General features: G+C 35.5%; 1 protein-coding gene and 1 pseudogene across 1 annotated transcript in view; one reads left to right on the plus strand and one right to left on the minus strand.

The window, feature by feature from the left end:
- The window catches only part of STK3 (serine/threonine kinase 3), a 267,353-nt gene that overhangs the window by 18,217 nt on the left and 224,404 nt on the right, over positions 1-24,732 (plus strand). Inside the window, exons 2-3 of the mRNA XM_039255488.1 lie at positions 12,860-12,940; positions 22,587-22,715. Coding sequence (XP_039111419.1) covers positions 12,860-12,940; positions 22,587-22,715 — 210 coding nt within the window. The remainder of the gene's footprint in view (positions 1-12,859; positions 12,941-22,586; positions 22,716-24,732) is intronic.
- LOC120247532 lies at positions 5,442-6,088 on the minus strand (annotated as a pseudogene).

Below are 24,732 nucleotides of genomic sequence, written 5' to 3' on the forward strand. Positions count from 1 at the left end.
GAATCTTTAAAATCTCTATTTGTAAGGCTTCATTCTTTTGAAACATGCTCAGGCCTTGTCCATCTAATAAAATTGCTTTAAGGTTACAGGCTTTCATACGTTGCTTGGTGAGATCAGAAACTTTTTTTTTTTTTCTGTTATCACTGTCAGATCTGTTTCTTAAAGCTTTCTCTTTCTCTGTCTTTCTGACTTTTCTATTGCTTCTTTTTCTCTGTATTATGTGCTCTTCTTTCCAATTCACAATTGACACAGACCTTACATTTTCTGCTTTCTGTCTTCCCCCTCTTTTTTTTTTTAATGTAGTTATTTCCTTGGTGACTTTATCCACTCTTGTGGCTTCAACTTTGATCAAAATGACCCACAAATGCACACTTTTGAGACTCAGACTTTTGTACTCAGTCTTATTCAGTCTTTTTGTCCATTACCTAACCTTGGACTACTTTGCTGTCTCCTCAGAAACGATATGTACAAAACAAAGTCCCTACCTTCCATCTAACCTCTGCTGATTAGTGATGTCACTCAATTGCCACTTTGCATTTGGTGTGTGTGCCTTCCTTCTGCTTGGTTTCCCTCCTTTAAGACCACACGGGAGAGAGATACACAGACTATCTTCAGTAATAGAATTTTATTGCAAGCATGCTCAAGAAACGTGCATGGGGTAGCATGAGAAGGTGCCTAGTCTGCTGCTTGTTCCATATGATATTCAATATCTCTAATACTGGCTTGTTGAATAGGCTCCATTAATAATGGATTGAATAGCAGTTTAGAGTCACTTGGAAGAATGAAATGAGCTCCTATGATCTTTGTCATCTTCGTTCATGTAGCACTTACACTTTCCGCAGTGTAAGGTTTAATTGGGCCATCTTGCAGCCATGATATTTGGAACGTCCCTATCAGCCTGAATTTTAGCCCTTGTATGGTTGTTTTCGCTTCCGGATCAACTTCTAGCTGTATGTACTTTTTTTTTTTTTTAAGTTTATTTATTTATCTTAAGAGAGAGTGAGAGCGAGTGAGCGCACACAGGCAGCAGAGAGGTAGAGGGAGAGAGAGAGGAAGAGAGATAATTCCAAGCAGGCTCTGCATTGACAGTGCTTACTGACAGCGCCACCAGCGTGAGGCTTGAACTCATGGACCATGCGATTGTGACCTGAGAAGAAATCAAGTCATTTTTTTAACTGACTGAGCCACCCAGGAGCCCCTAGCTATATGTACTTTTTGTTGCTGGGATAGTAAAGCCGATTTAGTATATGTGCTGCTGAAGTGTGCACATAGTAAGGCTGATTTAATTTGAAGTAACATGTGTTGAACCGTAACAATTTATACAGGAACGTAGGTTTTTCTCTGTAAAGGCGCTGTGTGAGTGACAGGTGTTTTGAAGTTCCATAAGGTCTGTAGTAGCAAATTTTGTTTGTTTGTTTGTTTATTCATTTATTTTTATTAAAAAACTTTTTAGTGCATATTAATTTTTGAGAGTGAGACAGAGGGTGAGCGGGGGAGGGACAGAGAGGGAGACACAGAATACAAAGCACGCTTCAGTCTGAGCTGACAGCACAGAACCTGATTTGGGGCTTGAACCCATGAACCACGAGATCATGATCTGAGCTGAAGCAGTTGCTTAATCGACTGAGCCACCCAGGTGCACGTATTCATTTATTTATTAAGCAAAAGTTTATTAAACAGTAATGTGTGAGATTCTGTGTTAGGTACTTACTGGAGATATGACACTAGATGAGATATGATCCATATCTTCATCGAATTCCCATGTTAGCTCTTTGGTGATAAGCTCATACAATAAATAAGCAGTAAAAGGAATAATGACTCTGTGTGCTAAGTGCTATGGGACCATAGTTAACAGTGGGATTAGTTCTGTGTTTGGGTGGGTGGGTGGGTAGGGATGGTGGTAGAGGAGAGGAGATTATTTCTGCAAACTTCCCAGAGAAGACTTTTGAGTATATCTTTAAAAAAGTGGTCAACTGACAGGCAGAGAAAAGGGGGAAGATCATGTAAGAGAGAATGGATATAGGGAGGGTATGGCCTTTATATCTTGCACCATGCACAAATAACTATACAATATCTGCTTTTTATAGTACAGATTATATGATTTAAAAAAATGTGATGTGAAAATTCAGGACCTTTAAGGAATAGTCCACTGTGGCTTGAGTGTAGGGTATGGAAATTAGGTGATTGAGAGGATCAGATAGATCTTCTTTTATCTTTTTATCTTGTATGTAGTGAGAAGTGATTCTCCTTTCAGAATGTCTCTTGAATTTGTTCTTTCCTGTCATTTCCACTGTTAACTTTTAAAGCCCAGATCCTTGTCACCACATTTCTGGATTGCAAGAAACAAAACCATCCCTTCGTTTTAAAGTATTTTTTAGTTCTCTTCTCCATTCTGGAATTTGGCTTGTAGGACATTTAGAGGAATGGGAAGAAATCTCTGGAAGAAGGGTATGTTGTTTATCTTACACAATTAGCAGTATTCCACCATTACCATAATCACCATAATGTACTTCAGAATTTCACCTCTTTGGCTCTTCCATACCAAATTTCCTAAACCATAATTTAAATTGCTGTTTACCTAGACCATGTGTCATCTCATATAATATGATATGGTAATTTGGAATTTAAGAAGCACAAAACAAGCTAAAAGTTTATCTGTTTAATCTCTTGAGTGCATAGTATGGCATTGGGAGAAAAAGACTGCTAAATCCTTTCTAGGAGATCAGAGTTTAGTGGCTGTAAAGGTACATCTCAGAGTAGAAATAACTAATTGATTTGAAGATGAGAAATTCCTGGGAACACTTACAAAACAATATACCCCTTAAAAAATGAGACTGGTATATGATACTTGATGTAGTAATAGATGGAAGTTAACGAGTATGCTCTGGTATTTGCTAGCTTCCTAACGGTAAGAGGCTCCCATATCATACTTTGAACAGACCTTGGTTTGATTTTGTTTTGTTCTTTATTAACCTAGTAACAGGAGAGGCCACTTAACCCTTAGTTTTCTTACTAAAAACAGAATATTTTATTTTTTCTTTTTCTTTCTTTTTTTTTGAATATTTTTATTTATTTCTAGGAGAGAGAGAGACAGCGTGAACAGGGGAGGGTCAGAGAGAGAGGGAGTCACAGACTGAAACAGGCTCCAGGCTCTGAGCTGGCAGTCAGCACATAGCCCGATGCGGGGCTCGAACCCACGAACCGCGAGATCATGACCTAAACGAAAGTCGGACGCTTAACCGACTAAGCCACCCAGGCGCCCCAGAATATTTTATTTTTTAATTAAATTTTAAAAAATGTTTTTATTTCTGAGAGAGAGAGAGAGAGACAGCATGAGCAGGAGAGGGTCAGAGAGAGAGGGAGACACAGAATCTGAAGCAGGCTCTAGGCTCTGAGCTGTCAGCACAGAGCCCGATGCGGGGCTCAAAACCACGAACCACGAGATCATGGCCTGAGCCGAAGCTGGACGCTTAACCGACTGAGCCACCCAGGCACCCCAAGAAAATGCTTGTTAAGTGCTCAGTACAAGGCCAATAAAAACCCTAATAAATGTTACCTATCCTTGTTATTCTCTTTCATTTAGCTCTTCTGTATCTGTCTTTCATACTGTATTAGGAGCTCTGAGTTGTCAAAAGCTATATCTTAATTTTCTTTGTATTACCCCAGCATGTAGCTTATTGTGTACAAATTAAATAAGTGTGTATTAAATAAATATAAGTGGATGAATTATTAAATCTCCTTCTATCTGACTTTGTACCCATGATGAAGATTCATTTTAGAAAGTTGAGTTCTTATAAAATCCCATTTCCTAAGCAGTTGCAAAATTCACTCACAAGAGTAAATAAGACTGATTAACAGATATTGTTTAGTAGTTCTGATTGCCTTGGTCAGTTTATTAATTCAGCCTATAGAGGAGGCCTTTCTTTTCAGTGTATAAAGTAACTTTATGAAGTACATTTCATGAAACAGTGAGTCATGTGGAAAAATTTCAATTTTTTTATAAGCTGCAATTTTTAAAGTTTCCCCCAATTACATAAAAAAGTGAATGTTTGTTTTAGAAACGTTATGAAACAAAAGCATAGAGGAGAGCCACTTCTCAAAATCAAACCTTGTTGCTTGGAATCCTAAAATATTTACATGCAACAAATATTTGAATTAGTATTATGTCCAAGGAAGTTTTTAGTGCTGGGGATATAGCAGTGAACAAAACAAAGTCTACTAGTTGTTTGGTGCAAGTATGTGCGTGTGCGTGTACATATGCAGGTACATTTGCACTTAAAAGAAAACCTGAAAATGATTTAACTATGTGCACATTATTTTGTGTTCTGCCCTTCTTTTAGCAATATATTGTTCACTTGTTTCATGTCATTTTAATTTTCTGCAGCGTGATTTTTAGTGGCTGCTTGATAATCTCATGACTAGATGTTTAATAATTAATTAATGTATGTTGACATTTACATCTGGATTTTGGCATAATTTACAATGAATATATACTTTTTCTTTACATTTATCTAAGATCAATTGCAGTTGATTTCACTCCTACCATTTTCTTGAAACATAGTTTTGTAAAGAAGAGAGAATAAACTCTGTGTTCCCATCACTTAGTTTGAACAATTTTTAAAATCTGGCCAATCTTGCATAATTTATATTTTTGTACACACACCCTCCTGTTAATATTTTGAAGTATCATATCATAGCATTCTTAACTATTTCACTATGCATCTCCAAAAGATAAGAATATTAAACAATATATTGCCATAATACTATTATCTGAGGTGTAATTTTAATTGTAACTTATTCTTGAAATGATAAACTATTAAGGGGAATTTGGAGAAAACTGAGACGAGTCTGTCTTGAATGATTCTCTCACCCTCCTGTTAAAGGTGTAGAAAACTTTGTATTGGAATCTTGGAAAAAATATTAACAGAAATTCTTATATTGAACAGGAAACACCAAAGTGAGATAAACAAGCTTATGGATGGGAGTAAGGTTGAAATGGGCATGTAAATACTCAGTTACTACAGAAATTGGTTATAGCTAAAAAAAAGAAAAAGGAATTCTAATGTTTGAAAACACTCTGGTAGAAGACTTCTTTTCTTCATGGTATTAGCAATGGCAGTGTAATAGATTATGTTTTCTCCTGCTTTATGAGATGGAAAGTCAAATGGCAGGAAAGCCAGATTATATTAGCCACTTACTTGTTTTTTGTTTTTTTAAACTAAAACAATTGACAATTTTATTTTCACGTTTCATAATATAAATAGAAACTGCCTTTTTTTTTTGGTCCCACTACTCGCCTACAAAAACTGTTCTCTCTTTGAAAGGAAGGGGGGCAAGGCTTCCCTGTTGTGCTGTTAGAAAACACCCAGAGTCACAGCACCATGATCTTTTGGTGAAGCACAAGTAATGGAAAGTGGCTGTAAAAAGGTTCCTGGTTCTCCTTACCTGTCTGGTCGAATCCTTCCTGGCTGAGCGGCCACCATGATGGGACGGTGAGAGGTCATCACTGGGGACCCAGGCATCACTGGCATGTGGCCTCGGTAGGCCGCCTCATTCCAGGAGCAGCTCCCACTGGCATCATCATCTGAGGAGGAGAGCCCATCACTGGCACGATGGGAGAGCCCCCCTTATGGGGTGAGGCGGGCCCGGGAGACTGTGGAGAGGTGGGATCATGGCCCCTGCAGGAGGAGGAACCGAGAATGGAGTAGGAGGTATCTTTCCTTGTTGAAATACAGCAGTTGTTTTGTTGATCAGGCTCTGAGCCTGCTCTTCTATCCATTCCTGATAGTGGTCTTTCACATTCCCTTGCTGTTTCCTGCTGCTGCAGGGTGTCTTTTTCACAGATGGAGACTTGTGGGTAAGGTATGTGTTGCAGCAGTCACAATAAAACTTACGTGTGTTACTTTGCAGCCTGGTGGCCACTCTGTTCCACACCACCTGGAAAAGACTGCCATTTGTTTTAAAAAGACAATTCTGGGATATGTCTATTTAAGTATGTAATAAACCTATATCTATCAAGTTCCGTGAGAGAAATATCTTGTGGGTGACTTGTTCTTCACAGAATTCCTTCGTACCTGGGAGGGTGCATGTTCTAAAGGCACTCAGTTAAGAATTTTTTTGGATAGCTGATTAAATACACGTAATTATGATGAAATTCTGAAGTGTTAAGAACCATATATCAAGTATAGAAGAAATTATACTCATGATGTTGTGTTTACCAAGACAATATAAAATAGGAAAATGTGTGTGTATATATGTTTTAATTTTTTTTAATACTTATTTTTGAGAGACACAGAGAGACAGAGCTTGAGCAGGGAAAGAGCAGAGAGAGAGGGAGATAAGAGAATCTGAAGTAGGCTCCAGGCTTCGTGTTGTCAGCAGAGCCTAATGTGGGGCTCGAAACCACGAACCTGGAGATCATGACCTGAGCCAAAGTCAGATGTTCAACAATGTGTACATTGTTACATTAGTAACATTTCCTTATCCAGCATGCTGAGAAATTGAGACCTGTGGACTAATAGAAAATTCTCATTAAGTTAATTAAATTACTGGATTTGTTTGGAGGACCTATGACTTGTTTGTCATATGTCATATGTCATATGGTTATGAGTGTGCTTTGAAGAAAACTTTCATAACTTCTGAAGAAGTATGTAGTGGTTAGATTACCTTTTGGCTTAGTATTAAAGAGATTTGTTAATTTAAGGCTGTCTCCCTCAGTATATCATGTGTGTGGCTCATCATTAGCTACTTTGCTTACTTAACCATGAAGGACGTGAGGCATGTTTGTTTTTCCCTTTCTTCGTTTTATTTTATTTATATATATGTATGTGTGTATAATACCTAAAATATTACATATGTATTATATACATAATCTATATTATGTATATATTAATATATATTATGCATAATATAGATTATGTATATATTAATATATATTCATATATATTATGTATATAATACCTAAGGATGTTACTTGAGTAATACAATACTGTAATTACTGATTCAGACAATCATCTGTTTTTTAAGATAAATAGATCTTTTATGTTTGTGTAAATATTTACCATTTTCGTTAATCCAGAAGTTCTTTTATTATTTCTTGTAGAGAAGCTCTGCTAGCAAGAGATTCTTTGAGTTTTTGCTTATTTGGGAATGTCCTTATTTCCCCTTCATTTTTGGAAGAGAAATTTGTTGGATTTAGAATCCTTTCGGCATTTGAGTGTTTCCTTTCACTGTATTCTGACTGGCATGGTTTCTGATGAGACGTCAGCTGTTACTCATACTCTTCTTTTTCTACTGTTCATGATGAGTCATTTTCATTTGTCTTTTAGCAGTTTCACCATGGTGTGTCTAGATGTGGATCTTTTTGTGTTTATCCTACTTGGGATTTGTTTACCTTCTTGGATGTGTGCATTAATGTTTCTTAAACCTTAATTTTTCAAATTTGGGAAGTTTTCAGCTATTTTTTTCCAAATAATTGTTTCTGTCCCTTATTCTCTCTTTTCTCCTGAAACTGCCATTACATGTGTGTATTGCTATGTTGTATGTATCACCAGTCTCTGAGACTCTGTTTCTTTATTCCGTGTCTCTCTCTCTCTCTCTCTCTCATTCAGCTATTTAAAAGTCCATTGATTCTTTCATCTTTTATCTCAGATATGCTGTTGGGTTCTTCTAGTATATTTTTCATGAAAGATTTATTTTTCAAGCCTAAATTTTACATTTTTCTTAGTTTCTATTTCTCTATTGAGATTCTCTGTTGAGTCATTCCCGAGATATTTTTCTTTAATTTCTTGAACACAAATTCACCTTTTAAAGCATATTTTAAAAAGCCAATTTGAAACTTTTTTCTGACGTATTCAGTATCTAAGTCCACTGTAAATCATTTTCTGATGCTTAACTGAGTAGGCCTCCCAGGCACCCCTATAAATCATTTCCTGTGACTGTTTTCTGTTGATTGCTCTTACTTTATTGAATGTTTCCTGAATATAGGTCATACTTTCCTGTTTCTCTGTATATTTCATAATCTTTTTTGTTGTTGTTTTATTTTAAACTAGACTTTTAAAATAATACACTATAGACACCCTGGTTTCTCCTGTTTTTCCTCTCAGGCTTTGTTTTTTTGTTTTTGTTTTTGCTTTACTTTCTTGGAGTTAAACTGTGGCATTTATCATCTTGTAGTATTTGGCTCTTAATGCCTCTGCTCATTTTTTTAATATTTATTTTCGAGCCAGGATTATTTGAATTGCCTCTGTTTCTATTTAGGTTAGTGATCAGCCAGTGATTTGAGGAGAGGTTGTGCTTAAATACCTTGAACCTTTATGACATCTACTCTCTGCTGATACAGCTGTGTATGCATTGGGGGAATACATTCAAAGCCATGGCTAGTTTTCAAGTCTTCTTTGGCTTTTACTTTTCATGTTTTTTTTTGGGTCTCCTATGCGTAAGTGCATATTTTTCTAGTCAGCCATGACATATGGAGAGCTCATCTCACCCTTTCTGTGGATCTCTCATTTTCAGACTCTCCTTTTAAATTTCTGGCTAGTTTGCTGCTTACTCAAGCTTGGATGTCAGAGCTATGGGTTCGGCAATTTATTATTAGGCTTACCACCTTTAGTTGACAAAACTGCCAGTTTTCAATTCATGCCCCCATTTTTTTCTGGCAGCAAAGCTGCTATTTTTCATAGTCAAGCTGGTCCTGGTAAAATTATAATCCTTGCTACTGATGGAATTGTGGGACAGGTGATGATAACAGCCCTAGGCTGGAAGGCCACACAGTCTTTCTGTTGTTACCCAAAGCTATGGCAAGGTTTTAAGAATAAGCGCTTTTCTATTTTTAATTTGTTGAGGAACCTACAGTTTTCCACAGTGGTTGTACTGATTTGCCTCCCACTAACAGTGTATGAGAGCTCCTTTTTCTCCACATTCTTGCCAGCACTTGTTGTTTTTTATGTTTTTGAATTTAGCCATTCTGACAGGTATGAGGTGATATCTCATTGTGGTTTTGCTTTGCATTTCTCCCATAACTAGTGATGTTGAGTATCTTTTCATGTGTCTGTTGGCCACCTGTATGTCTTCTTTGGAAAAATGTCTATTCAGATCCTTTGCCCATTTTTTAATTGAATTTTTTTTTTGGTATCGAGTTGTATGAGTCCTTTATATTATTTTGTATATTAACCCCTTATTGGATACATCATTTGCAAATATCTTCTCCCATTTAGTAGGTTGTCCTTTTATTGATTGTTCCTTTGCTGTGCAGTTTTTTATTTTGATGTAGTCCCAGTGGTTTATTTTTGCTTTTGTTTCCCTTGCCAGATTGACATACCTAGAAAAATGTTACTATAGTCAGTGTCAGAGAAACTGCTGTGTATGTTTTCTTCTGGGATTTTTCTAGTTTCAAGTCTCACATTTATATCTTTAATCCATTTCGAGTTTATTTTTATGTATGGCATTTAAAAGTGGTCTGGATTCATTCTTTTACATGTAGCTGTCCAGTTTTCCCAACACTATCAAAGAGACTGTGTTTTCCCTGTTGTATCTTCTTGCCTCCTTTGTCGTTGGTTAGTTGCCCATATAATTGTGAGTTTCTCTGGGTTCTCTATTTTGTTCTTTCAATCTCTGTGTCTGTGTACTGTCCCAGTCCCATGTTGTTGTCATTACTACAGCTTTGAAATGTGGCATTGTGATATCTCTGGTATTGTTCCTCTTTTTCAAGATTGCTTCTGCTATTCAGGGTCTTTTGTGGTTCCATGCAAATTTTAGGATTATTTTTTCTAGGTTTGTGAAAAATGCTGTTGGTATTTTGATAGGGACTGCATTGAATCTGCAGATTGCTTTGGGCAATATGGACATTTAAACAATAATTCTTCTAATCTGTGAGAATAGAATATCTTTCTATTTGTGTCATCTTTAATTTCTTTCACTAATGTTTTATGGTTTTTGGAGTACAGGTCTTTCACATCTTTGGTTATGTTTATTTCTAAGTTTTTTATTCTTTTTGGTGCAATTATAAAATGGTGTTTTTCAAAAATTTTTCTTTCTGTTACTTTGTTATTAGTATGTAGAAATACTACTGATTTCTAAGTCTTAGTTTTGAGTCTTGCAAATTTACTGAATTCACTCTTACTTCTAGTAGGTTTTTTTGTGGAATCTTTAGGGTCTTGTATATACATTGTCTTGTTGTCTGCAAATTGTGACAACTTAACTTTTTCATTATCAGTATGGATTCCTCATATTTCTTTTTCCTGTCTGATGGCTGTGACTTGGATTTCCAGTACTGTGTTGAATAAAAGTGGACATCCTTGTCTTGTTCCTGATCTTCAAGAAAAAGCACTCAGTTTTTCACTATTGAGTGTGATGTTAGCTGTGGGTTTTTCATAGAAGGCCTTGATTGTGTTGAGGTATTTCCTTCTAAGCCCACTTTGTTGAGAGTTTTTATAATGGGTGGTGAATTTTGTCACATCTCTTCTCTGTGTCTATTATGATGATCATATGATTTTTATCCCTCTTTTTTTTTTTTAATGTGGGTATCATGTTGATTGATTTGAGAATATTGAACCATCCTTGTATCCCTGGAATAAACCCTACTTGATCATGGTGAATGATCTTTTTTTTTTTTTTAAATATTTTTATTTATTTCTAGGAGAGAGAGAGAGAGAGAGAGAGAGACAGTGTGAGCAGGGGAGGGTCAGAGAGAGATGGAGTCACAGACTGAAACAGGCTCCAGGCTCTGAGCTGGCTGTCAGCACAGAGCCCCACGCGGGGCTCGAACCCACAAACTGCAAGATCATGACCTAAGCGAAAGTCGGACACTTAACCGACTAAGCCACCCAGGTGCCCCGGTGAATGATCTTTTTAATGTATTGTTGTATGCTGTTAATCTTTTGTTGAGGATTTTTTGTATCTGTGTTCATCATGGAAATTGGTCTATAGTTTTCTGTTTTTGTTTTGTCTTTGTCTAGATTTGGTTATCAGGGCAATACTGACCTTGTAGAATGTATTTGGAAGCCTTTCTTCCTCTTCTGTTTTTTTGATAGTTTGAGGAGAATAGGTATTTACACTTCTTTAAATGATAGATTTCACCTGTGAGTCCATCTGGTCCTAGACTTTTATTTTTTTGATAGTGTTTTGATTACCATTTCAATATTGTTACTAGTAATTGGTCTGTTCAGATTTTCTATATGGGAAGTGATAGTTTTTAAAAGTTTCCTTAACATAGCTTACAAAGCTTTTTTAAAACCTGATATGGTTACCTCTACATCCTGTTCACTTTTTCTTCATTCATACTGACTTATTTTAGTTCTTCATACGTGACATTTCATTTATACTGAATTTATTTTGTTCCGTCAAATTCACCATGCATAATCCCTCTCACCTCTTGTTTCCAGATATCTGCATATGCCATTCATATAGAGGATTTTTAAAGAAGGCAAAACAAAACAAGAACACATTTCATTATGGCAAGCAGTCAGAGCATAAAACTAAAACCTCATAAGTGAAGTCAAAATACAAAATATTGAAAATATTTGCAATCTAGGGGCGCCTGGGTGGCTTAGTCGGTTAAGCGTCCGACTTTCGCTTAGGTCATGATCTCGCGGTTCGTGGGTTCGAGCCCCGCGTCGGGCTCTGTGCTGACTGCCAGCTCGGAGCCTGGAGCCTGTTTCAGTCTGTGACTCCCTCTCTCTCTGACCCTCCCCTGCTCACGCTGTCTCTCTCTCTCTCCTAGAAATAAATAAAAAATATTAAAAAAAAAAGAAAAAAAAAAGAAAATATTTGCAATCTAAACAAAGGCTAAATTATTTTGTATGCAGATAAGAAAAAGACTGAAAAACCAGAAGAGAAATGAACAAAAGAAATGAATAGATGGCCTAGGTTCATAATGATGTTAAAAGATACTCAGTTTCACTCAAAATAAGAGAAATACAAATTAAATAAAATACTCTATTCTGAGTAACACGTTTTCAGCTAACATATTGACTGAAATCCAGATGTATATTTAAATACTTTGCTGGTGGAATTGTGGGGAAAGAGGCTCCCTCATGTGTTGCTGATAGGAGAATAAATTGGTACAAGCTCCCTGGAGGACAGTTTGCTGGTATCTCTCAATATACATATATATTCACATAGCATACAGTTATAGTAGATTAAATGTAAAATGTAGTCAATTTTAATAATTACTGAGTAGTTGTTATTATAGTGATTGCATTTTTTGTTGTCAAATATGATTATGCTTATACTGCATATGCTTGTTCAGTACATATGCTTCTATATTTTTTTGTGTGAATATATATGTGTATATGTATTTTCTGGACCTTGCAGTTTCACTTCTGGGAATTTAATCTACAGATACATTGGCACATGTGTGAATTGACTTATGTATACATTTATCCAGTGCAGTGTTATTTTTAATAGCCAAAGGGAACCTAGATATTCATAAAAACGTGATTTGTAAGAGATGCTACACCTTTGCAATAGCATAGGATGTAGATGTAAAAAGAATGAATGAGGATGCTTTCTATGCACTTATGTTGTAGATTCTCCAACATAGGCTACCCATTGTTAAATGAAAACAGCAAAGTTATAATAGTGTGGGTAGAAAAGAGTGTGTATAAAATGCTATCTTATATGTTAAAAAGGGGGAGAAGTAGAAATATATATTATATTTGTATAAAGAAGATAATAAAAGTAGTTATTTGAGGTATTTCTGGGCAGATTAGGAATAGGGATTGAAAGGACACTATTTGCCTTATATGTTTTTATATCGTTTTATCTTTGAACTACTGAATAGATTACTTCTTAAAAATGAGGTTAAAAATTTTATGAAAAGTCTTAAGGAAAATATTTGTCTCTCTCTTTTTTTCATCAGTAAGCTAAAAAAGCTGAGTGAAGACAGTTTGACTAAGCAGCCTGAAGAAGTGTTTGATGTATTAGAGAAACTTGGAGAAGGGTAAGTACAAAAAATATGAAAGTAGCATAAGGTAATGACAAAATTATAAAATACTGTATAATATTAAACTTTCACTAGAGTATATTTTATTGAATAGGAGTAATATAGAGGGAACACACTTCAGCATAATAAAGGTCATGTATAACATGCCCACAACAAACATCATTACTCAATGGTGAAAAACTAAAAGCTTTTTTTCTGAGATCAGGTGTAAAACATCGATGAACATTCTCACCACTTTTATTTAACATAGTACAGGCAGTCCTAGCCAGAGCAATTAGGGAAGAAAAAGAAATATAAATCTCCAAATGAGATAGGAAGAGATAAAATTGTTTCTACTTGTAGATGACATGATACTATATATAGAAAATCTCAGAGTCCGCCAAAAATTTCTTAGATTAATAAAATAATTATAAATGAGTTGTAGTTACATCAGAAAGAAGTAAACACCTAGGAAAAATTTAACCAAGGAGGGGAAAGATCTGTTTATTGAAAACTGTAATATATTGATGAAAGAAATTGAAGACACAAAGATATTTTGTGTTTATTGATCGGGAGAATTCATATTGTTAAAATGTTCATACTACTCAAAGCAATCCACAGATTAATTGCAGTCCCTAACAAAATACCGATGGCATATTTCACAGAAATAGAACAAACAGTTGTACAGTTTGTATGGAACCACAGAAGACCCTGAATAGCTAAAACAATTATGAGAGTAAAGAATTAGCTGGAGGCATCATCCTCCCTGATTTCAAACTATATTACAAAAGTGTAGTAATCAGGAGTGCCCTGGTAGCTCAGTTGTTTAAGTGTCCAACTTTGGCTCAGGCCATGATCTCATGGATTGTGAGTTTGAGCCTCACGTCAGGCTGTCTGCTGTCAGCACATAGCTCATTTTGGATCCTCTGTCCTCCTCTCTGTCTGCTTCTCCCCTGCTAGCATGCTCGCTCTCTCTCTCTCTCTCTCTCTCTCTCTCTCAAAAGCAAATAAACATTTAAAAAACCTGTAGTAATAGAAATATTATGGTATTGGGGCACCTGGGTGGCTTAGTCGGTTAAGCGTCCGACTTTCGCTTAGGTCATGATCTCGCAATTCGTGGGTTCGAGCCCCGCATCGGGCTCTGTGCTGACTGCCAGCTCCAGAGCCTGGAGCCTGTTTCAGAGTCTGTCATTCCCACTCTCTCTGACCCTCCCCTGCTCATGCTGTCTCTCTCCTAGAAATAAATAAAACATTAAAAAAAAAATTAAAAAAAAAATATTATGGTATTGGCATAAAAACAGATACATAGTTAATTGAAACAGAATAGAGAGCTCAGAAATAAAGCCATGTGTATATATATAATCAATTCAATTAATTTATAACAAAGGAGCCAAGAATATACAATGCGGAAAGGAGAGTTTCTTTAATAAATGATGTTGGAAAGCTGGACAGCCACATGTAAAAGAATGAAACTGGGCCTCTGTCTTATACTCAAAACTCAATTCAAAATGGGTTAAAGACTTGAATGTAAGACCTGAAACCTAAAATTCCTAGAAGAAAACATAGGCGGTTAACTCCTTGACTTTTTGGATTTGACACCCGAAACAAAGACAACAAAAGCAAAAACAAAACAAGTAAGTGGAACTGTGTCAAACTAAAAAATGTCTGCAGGGGAAGGAAACCATCAATAAAATGAAAAAGCAGCCTGTAGAATGGGAGAGAATATTTGCAAGTAATATATCTGATAAGGGGTTATATCCAAAACATATAAAGAACTCATACATCTTAATAGCAAAACCCCAGACATTTCAGTTAAAAAATGGGGAGAAGATCTGAATAGATAGTTTTTCCAAAGAAGACATCCATATGGTCAGCAGGTACATGAAAAGATGCTCAACATCTTTGTAAATCATAACCACAATTATATTACCTCACACTTGTTAAAATGGCTATTATCAAAAAGACAAGAAATAACAAGTATTGGTGAGAATGTGGGGAGCAGGGAACTGCTGTGCACTGTTGGTGGGAATGAATATTGATGCACCCAGTATAGAAAACAGTATGGAGGTTCTTCAAAATACTAAAAATAGAACTACATATGATCCAGCACTCTCTCTTCTGGGTGTATGTATGTGAAAGAAACAAAATCATCATCTTGAACAGGTATCTGCATCTTCATGTTCAGTGGACCATTATTTACAACAGCCAAGATATAGAAATAATCTAAGTGTCCCATTGATGGTTGAATGGGTAAAGAAAATGTGGTGTACACAGATGGTCCCCAGTTTACCTCGTTTGGCTTAAAAATTTTCAACTTTATTATGGTACAAAAGTGATATTCATTCAGTAAAAACCGTATATCAAATTTTGAATTTTGATAATTTCCTGAGCTAATGATATGTAGTATCGTACCCTTCTTGTGGTGGAAGGCAGCAGAAGTAAGCCACAGCTCTTACTCAGCAGTGCAGTCGTGAAGGTGAACAGTTAATACACTTACAACCATTTCATACTCCTAGCACCATTCTGTTTTTCACTTTCAGCATAGTATTCAACAAATTACATGAGGTATTCAACACTTCATTATAAAATGAGCTTTGTGTTAGATGATTTTGCCCAACTGTAGGTTAACATAAGTGTTCTGAGCACATTTAGGATAGGCTAGGCTAAGCTGTGATGTCCAGTAGGTTAAACATAAATGCATTTTCTTCTTATGATATTTTGAATTTACTATGGATTTATCGAGACATAGCTGCCTTATAAGTCAAGGAAGATCCATATATACAATGGAATATTATTCAGTCATAAAGAGGACATTATGCTAAGTGAAATAAGTCATAGATAAATACTGTATGCTCTCGCTTATGTGTAAAAACTAAAAAGCCAGGCTAATAGAAACAGAGAACAAATTGGTGGTTGCCAGACAGGGGATCATGGGGTGTGGGGGAAATGGGTGAAGGTGGTCAAAAGGTACAAACTTCTAGTTATAAGATAGGTAAGTTCCAAGGATGTACATGTATAGCATGGTGATTTGTTAACAATGCCATATTAAAGATTTCATTGTTGCTAAGAGAGTAGATCTTAAAAGTTCTCATCATAAGAAAAAATTGTTTTCTAACTCTGTGAGCTGATAGGTATATATGTCAGATGTATCTGTCTCAATAAAAGTGGAAAGGAAAGAAAAGAATAGTAGTAGTAATTAAAATGACTATACTTTGTAGCAGTAAATATGAATTTGAAAAGACTGGATTGTGCTAAATCTGGTAATTGCGTTTTTCAGAGAAGTAGGACATATATATGTATATGTATAATATTATATACAAATATATATAATAGAAATATATATATAATAGAAAGACAAGAAATTGTAAAGTGACTCACAAAAGGTTTGTTAATTTGTTCTGTCTGATGTTCTTATTAATAAGCTTGAAAGATTTTGACTTTGTAAGGCAAGTGAACATAATGCCGTCTTTCAGGATGCTGGGACTCCTTTCACTTGGGGAAAAATGAATAATTGTAAATAGAGTGTCTCAGAGAGACAGGAAAGTTGATATGATTTAAAATGATAGTAGAGAAACATTTCATTTTTTTTAGATGTTTTATTTATTTCTGAAAGAGAGAGAGAGAGAGACAGAGACAGAGACAGTGTGAACAGGGGAGGGTCAGAGAGAGAGGGAGATACAGAATCTGAAGCAGGCTCCAGGCTCTGAGCTAGCTGTTAGCACAGAGCCCGACATGGGGCTCGAATCCACAAACCATGAGATCATGACCTGAGCCGAAGTCAGACACCTAACTGACTGAGCCACCCAGGTGCCCCGAAACATTTCATTTTTGACACATAGGGACATTTAACGAAATGGCGGAGTATAGAAGAACTTTCAAAATGATGAAGGGTACAAAACAGAATAAAAATGGTGTAAACCAGCAAGAGCAAGGAAAAGGAAATAGTAAAGTAAATAAATACATTTACAGAAATGTAAAATAATAAGCTACATGTAAGTTGGAAGGAATAAAATGAAATAGTTTTCACTAAATGTCAGTTATCCCATTAAAAGACAAGCTAGGAGGGTCAATTAAAATGCAAAATCTAGGAATATGCTATTTGTAAGAGGCCGGTAGGTTAGAAATGTAGGGATATTTCCTATTAGAGATGCTAGATAAGAAAGACATAATCCTACAAATAAAAATAAAAAGAAATAAGAGTGGCAAAGTTTATATTAGGTAAATTAGTTAAAGTTAAAAGAGCTCAAGTCAATAAAGAAAGGTTAATATCCAAATAAAGAAAAATGAGGAACATAAGGTATGACATATAAGATAGTTTATATGGAACGTATGTGTCAGTCACCATGACAGTTACATTTGTGAAGAAAAGCTGTTAGAAATGTCAGAGGACACTCATAAAAGTGTATTCAGATGGGAGATTTTCATATATCTCTTTAAGGATTGGACAAAAGTAATAGAAAAAAAGATATAGGGGGTATAAATATTGTAACCAAAGAACTTGATTATATTTATAAATATATATACAGTGTATATCTGTGCTTGTATGACAGCATATATTTTGGCATTTCTCCTTTTTTTTTTAATTTGGTATGTTCATGGAGCATTGATTAAAAAACTAACAAGTCCTACAGAGAAGCTGTAGTTAAGGGAAAACATTTAGTTTTAAGTTCTTTCAGTACTAAAAAAGAAAGATAAAAAAAAAAGATTTTGCATGTCTCATTGTTGATTGTAGTTTACTGAAATTAGAAAGAAATAATTACAATATGATAAAACCCATACTTGTTGGAAATTAGGACACATAGTCTGAGGTAACCTATAGAGATTAAAGAGGAAATTATGAATTATTTAGAAAATGAAAAAGAACAAATCATAGCAATGTCTGTGGAATCCAGAGAAGCTGTAGTTAAGGGAAAACATTTAGTTTTAAGTTCTTTCAGTACTAAAAAAGAAAGATCAAAAGAAAAGAACTTAGTGCTTATATAATGAACTTAGAAAAATAATAAAATGTGCCAAAAAAAATTAGGAAGAGAGAATTAAGAAAAGAAAAAACTGAAATTCATGAAATAGAAGATAAAATTTAGAAATAATAAATAAATACAAAAGCGATTTCTTTCAGCAGATCAATAAAATAGTTAAATCTCTTCTTTGACTAAAGAAAGAGGAGCAAAAATATAGAAGATTTGGAATAAGAAAGAAGATACAACCAAAGATAGAGAAACAGTTTGAAGAATTAAGAGGCCACTGTATGTTGCTCTAATGACAACTCATTTGAAAATCCAAAAGTAGATGTTTTAATAACTAAATATAAAGTTTATAAATTTCATAATAAAATACAAATATAATATAAATTGACCCTCAAAAAAGTTAAAACTTAAATAGATCAATTACCATGGAAAAGATGGAAGGACAGATCTGTTAATTAAAAAAATACCAACTCATAGTGCACATGTTCACAAGGGCCAGATGTGGAAATGTTCATCAGCTGGTGAATGGATAAAGTATGATATATCTGTACAATGGAATATTATTTAGCCACTAAAAGGAATGAAGTACTGATACATGCTACAGTAAGATGAACCTTGAAAATATTCTATTTAGTGAAAGAAGCCAGATACAAAAGCCGTGCATTACATGATTCCATTTATATGAAGAATCCAGAGTAGATAAGTCCAGAGACCAGAAAACAAATTCCAAATGATTTGCAACTAGCAAGAAGTAATGATGATACAACATTGAGAATGCACTAAATGCTAAATGCCACTTACGCATTTTACTAAAAAAAAAAAAAAAAGCTAAGTCTTTAAAAGACACATAATTGCCGTTATTTTTATGAAGCCAGCATAATGTTAATATCCAAACTTAAATATATAAAAAAAGAAAATTCAGCCTTACTTTGCTACCCATTATGGTTCCCATGTCCACTTTGTCTCTGGTAAAAAGATTTTGCGAGTTCTATTCACTTCTTTATGGATCCCATCATTCATTAAAATTAGGGAGCCGATTTCGCTGTTGTGATCTCTCTTATCCCTGACCTGCACTCTAGAGCTTCCAGTGATGCTAGTAGAATATCTTCTGGACCCTCTCAGTGGGGTTCGGTGAGCAGGTCAAATATAATATATCCATTCCAGTATTTTATCTACTTGAACCTTTGATCTCCTTCCTCTAACGTATACTGAAGATCTCTGGCATTTCTCTGTAGGTCAGTTAACTAGCTGAGCATACTGTTGGGAGCATACTCCTAACCATTTGAGATAACACACTGGGTCTGGAATTTCTGGTCTTGTATCCATATCAGTGAATTCTTTTCTTCCTAGAAATCTTGGAATCCATTTCCACACATATTCTTTAGAATGCTGGTGATAAAAACTGACAATAATCTTAAACTTTTTTTGGTATGAAAACGCAAGGTACTCTTGCATCAGATTTTATATCAGATTTTCATCCCTCTGGTGTCTGGGGATTTGAGTATAGTTATGGGACTGGAACCAATGGGAGATGAGGGAAGAGGATCTCCATTCCCTTGAAAAGTGACTGCCTCAGGTGAGGTCCTTATGGAGTCTTTAGCCGTTGTGAGGCTCATCTTCTCGGACTGGGGAATAGGTTAACTTGTTAGCAAGAGAGGCTTGGTAGGTTTGGGGGGTTCAAGGTACTCCAATTAATAAGTATCTTCTTAAATGTCCTATTACCAATTCACTGGATACCTCTCTTTATAGTTAAAAGCCTAACTTTAACAGAATAGACCTGGTGATGTTGTGAATTTAGTTTTGCAATGTAATTCAGCTTCTAGCTTAGATTGGACCTTGAGTTTATTTTCAGAAGTCTCAGCCCTGTGCTTATAAGAATTAAAGAATTATTTTGGGCCATTCAGAAGTTTTCTGGTTCTCAATCTTGGCTGGAAATTTAAGCCCTGAGCTTGTTATATTTATTATGTAACTTTTCCAATGTAGGGAGGAACACCTAGCCTGTTCTATAGTATTTGTACTCTTATTTTCACCATAACATTTTAATGATACAGGTACTTGGCCTTCCAAAGCTTTACTTACTCTTTAGGCAACTAAAGGTAATAATTTAAATAATTGTTTTGCCACTGAATGCCATAGACTGTCAATATTCTATTTGTTACTTGCATTGAAGTCATTACTATCTTCAGACCTAAGAAAGAACTAATTCAAGATTCTCATCTTTAAGATTCTTTCCCTTGGAACCACTTTCCATACCAAAAGCTATTGGTAGCAGGATTTGATCAGGAAAAGAAAAGCTACTTGATGTACTCTGGGTATAGAGAGTTTATTATAAAATTAGCAGCTCAAATGACTTGTGGAAGGACCACAGATACAGAGGTCATTAAATCTGCTAATGAAGGTCAGAGCAGCCAACACTGAACATCTCCACCTTAAACATTGAAGTGAGTGTTTCTTGAAAGCTCACTGGGAATCTGCTGGAATCCTTAAGAATCCTTGAGAAACTCCTGCCAACTCTCTTATTCTGTAGCAACATGTATTGGTTATAAAAAAAACTCAGCAGGAAGCCACTGTATAGGTCATATTTGTCAATACATCTGCTACAACTACATCTGGAGAAGGATGATTTCTCCTCAACTTTTTGCCATTCAGATTTCATGCATATTCTTCTCATTGTCAGACGCTTAACTGGAATCCATTCAGGGAAAGGAATTCTGGGAAATGCGGTTCCTGGCTCCTCTTTTGCACTAATGAGACTTTAGAAGAGAGTGATGGTGTTGTTTAATTCTCAGTTGATAATCCATCACTGAATTCTATATTGGCTTTTGAGGGAATATGAATATATATATATATATATATGTATGTGTGTGTGTATACATATATACATGTTTATATACATATACATACATAAATGATTTTTAAGAAGGGAATTATATATGTGTATGTGTATTTATGTGCATAAATTAGGACTACACACACACAAAGGTGTCTGTAAGTATCAAACTAAATTACTTTGGAAGGCTTAAAGAAACAGAGAATAGGATAAAATTCATTTTAATAAGGTAGCTGGTTTAACACTTATTTTTCACTTATTTTAAAAGATTATAAATTTGAAAGTGATTCTGCATAGCTTTCTAATATTAGGAAACATTCCATGTCTTCCAGTGGCTTGCTTTTCTTTCTCTTGTAGAAATGATACGGTGAGAAGAGTATGATCTTTGGTATCATTATATGTTTAAATCCTGTCCTTGTTGGTTACCAGTATCTGAGTCTCTGTTCCCTCCTCTTATAAATGGTGATGGTAGTATTTTACTTCACAATTGAGAGGGTTGAATTTGATAATGCGTGTAGAACACTAATCCTAGTACCTGGCTTACAATAAGAATAGTAAGTGGTAGCAGTGTTTGTCTTCTAATTCATACCAAAGTACACATGGCTTTCCTCTCTCATTGTTTTGCTTTTTAAAACACATAAATATTTAATTGGCAAAGTTTCAAGGGTTGTAGCAGAGATGCTTTTCAGGCAAGTGGCCATTAGATCTGTTACTCGTTTGATTTACCTGGGAGTGTGTAGTCTTGCTCTTGAGGAGAAGGAGCATTTGAAGAGACCTTGGATGCACGACTTAGGGAAAACCAGATTCCTTGCTTCTCTAACTTTGGTAATAATGTAGCTCAGTCCTCAGCTGTGGGTTTCATTTCACTTTTATACAGTCTGAACAGGCATGGGGCTTTGATATTCTGAGGATGATTTTGCTTAAGGCAAGATAAGCCATTTCCCCTAACATGAGACTTTGGCTGTTTTTATTCTATATTTCATTCTTTTAATTTTCACTTGTATCTATTTAATGCTGCATTTGTTTGAGTTGACAAACCGTAAGTCTATTCTTTCATTCATAAGAAAAACAGCAAATCTTTACATATGAATTTGATGATTTTAGTAGATTTTAAGTATATTAATTGAAGCATTAAAGCTACGGTATAGTTCATTTTTCTTATTATTTGTTTACTTTGAGTTATCATCATCAAATAATGTTTCTTTCTTTCATAGTTTATTGTCAAGTTGGTTTCCATATAATACCCAGTGCTCATCCCAACAAGTGCCCTCCTCCATGCCCATCACTCCCTTCCCCTCTCCCCCACACCCATCAGCCCTCATTTGTTCTCAGCATTCAAGTCTCTCATGGTTTGCCTCCCTCCCTCTCCTCAACTACTTTTCCCCTCCTCCTCCCCCACGGTCCTCCGTTAAGTTTCTCCTAATCCACCTATACGCGCAAACATATGGTATCTGTCTCTCTCTGTCTGACTTATTTCACTCAGCATAACACCCTCCATTTCCATCCATGTTGCTACACATGGCCAGGTTTCATTCTTTCCCATTGCCATGTAGTATTCCATCGTATAGATAAACCACATCTTCTTGATCCATTTGTCCGTGGATGGACACTTAGGCTCTTTCCATGTTTTAGCTATTGTGGAGAGTGCTGCTATGAACATTGGGGTACATATGCCCCTATGCAGCAGCACTCCTGTATCCCTTGGGTAAATTCCTTGCAGTGCTATTGCTGGGTCATAGGGGAGTTCTGTAGTTAATTTTCAAATAGTGTTTTAAACCAGAAAAGACTACCTGCAGAAACTCATAGTAGACTTTTCTCTAATACCTATGATGTTTGAAAGGAAAAAAATAAATGTCTTGGTTTCTTTTAGGTCTTACGGAAGTGTATTTAAAGCAATACATAAGGAATCTGGCCAGGTTGTGGCAATTAAACAAGTACCTGTTGAGTCGGATCTTCAGGAAATAATCAAAGAAATCTCCATAATGCAACAGTGTGACAGGTATGAAGAGATTTTATTCTTTATTACCTTCATTCTGATGAGTTTTGCTAGTAATATGTAAGAAAATATATTCTTTGGATATCTGGTTAGTTTTCTGAGTTTCTATCCAAAGTGAGACTAATCCTTCAAGGAAGATAAGGATAGTTTTGTAGGGTTGTCTTTAGGACTTACAGTTCCAGAGCACAAATAATGTTATAAAGCAACATATTGTGACAGAAAATACTTAAGTCATTTTCTCATTTTCAGGGCAAATTATGGGTGAAAATTATTTTTTGATGTGAAAGAGGAGTATTTAACAGTTTTTAAAATACATATAATTAAAATATATTAATTAAAAATATATATTTTATATTAAATATAATTAAATATATGTTAATTAAAAACAGCCATGTTTTATGTAACTCTGATTCATTCAACAAACATTTACTGAGCATCCCTGGTGGGCCAGCTACTACTGTGCCAGAGTCTATGAGTACCAAAAGAACTAAGCTATTATTTTTCTTCTTGAGGGGCTAGTGATCTAGTTGGGAAGACAGATACTTAAGCAAATAGCTATAATACAGCAGTCACTGTACTGCCTGGTGTGTGGGGTGATGTGAGAGCAAGGAGGCAGGGCATGTTAACTCCCAGCCAGGAGTTCCAGAGTCTGGCATGCTGAGGGAGAGTTAATTAAAATTGTGGAGAAATAGAGGGATGAGAGAGAGTAAAGAGAATTACAGATAGAGAGGTGAAAATCAGCTCACTGGTATGTGCTTTTCTGACAAGTTTTAGAAATATCAGAGTGGAAGACATGAGACAGAGATTGGTGTGAAATGAGATAGGTAAATGGAGGTGACCATGCAACATCTTATGTGCCCTACTAAGTAGTTTGGTCAGAGATGCAGTGTTTATAAATTAGGACTATGTTTAGCTGATAGTTACTTAATTAAAGAGGGATTTTATTACTCTTCCTTTACAAAGGTCTCCAGGTAGGGTTGGTATAGAGCATAAAGTAACCATAGTCTCTGACTTCTTTTCTTACACTGTGCTATTCTGAGTAAGTAAGTGGCTTTTGTCCTCGTGCTTATTATCTCATGGTTATAAGAGGGCTGCTCTTGCTCCAGCCTTATGTTTATGTTCCAGGTGGAAAGAAAAAGGGTAAAGGCAAGAGAGAGCTTTCCCAGAAACCCTCAACTTTTGTTTTATTCATCAACATTGATTGAGTCCCATGGTATATTCCAGCTGATGACTTAGGCGAGTCCGGACACATTGTTCTCTCTAATCCAGTCAGGACCCTATTAGTAAGAGGTCTGTGAAAAGCTTCCTCTTCCAAAAATGTATAAGGTCCATATATTATAAGCCCTTTGGCTAATGAGGTGACTGAATAATCCTAGAGGAACTTTGTTGCTTGAGTCTGTTCAGTTTTGCTTTTCTTTATTGTGTGCTCTCTATTTAGATTATATTACATATTTTCCACAAAGGCTGTATAACTGGAAATTCAAGTGGTTATAGAAAAAAAAATAATACATTCCTCAGCTCCCAGATCAAAATATGTAATTCCAAAGTTTTCCCAGACCTTACTATTCATTTGGTAATTTGATAACAATGGGGTCACTACAGTTTGTTGTAGAAAGAAAAGATTGAGCCTAGAGTAGTGTTTGGCCCATCAGGTGCTTAATACTTAAATTACACTTATGATTAAGTGTAGTTTAGCTGGGACCACTGTTGTCCTTTAGAGATTTTAATGGAGGTAGCTCTGGAAAAGGCAGGGTTGCAAATATACCTATTATACATATCTTCCTCTAACCTGTGTGTATCTTAGGATCTATCTGCTCTTGCTCACATTTCTTTCTCAGCTTCCTGTTTGTTCACCTTGCTTTCATTTTTGACTCCTCCAACCCATTTTCTACCCTAGTGATCTTTTTAAAATGCAAATCTAATTAAGCCATTCCCTGTTTAAAACCTTAAATTGTTTCCCATTACCTACATAGATCTAGCCTCCTCAGGATGGCACATAAAATCCTTTATAATTATGCCT

Source organism: Hyaena hyaena, unplaced genomic scaffold (genome assembly GCF_003009895.1).
Source record: "Hyaena hyaena isolate Hyena2069 unplaced genomic scaffold, ASM300989v1 scaffold_533, whole genome shotgun sequence".
Classification (NCBI taxonomy): Eukaryota; Metazoa; Chordata; class Mammalia; order Carnivora; family Hyaenidae; genus Hyaena; species Hyaena hyaena.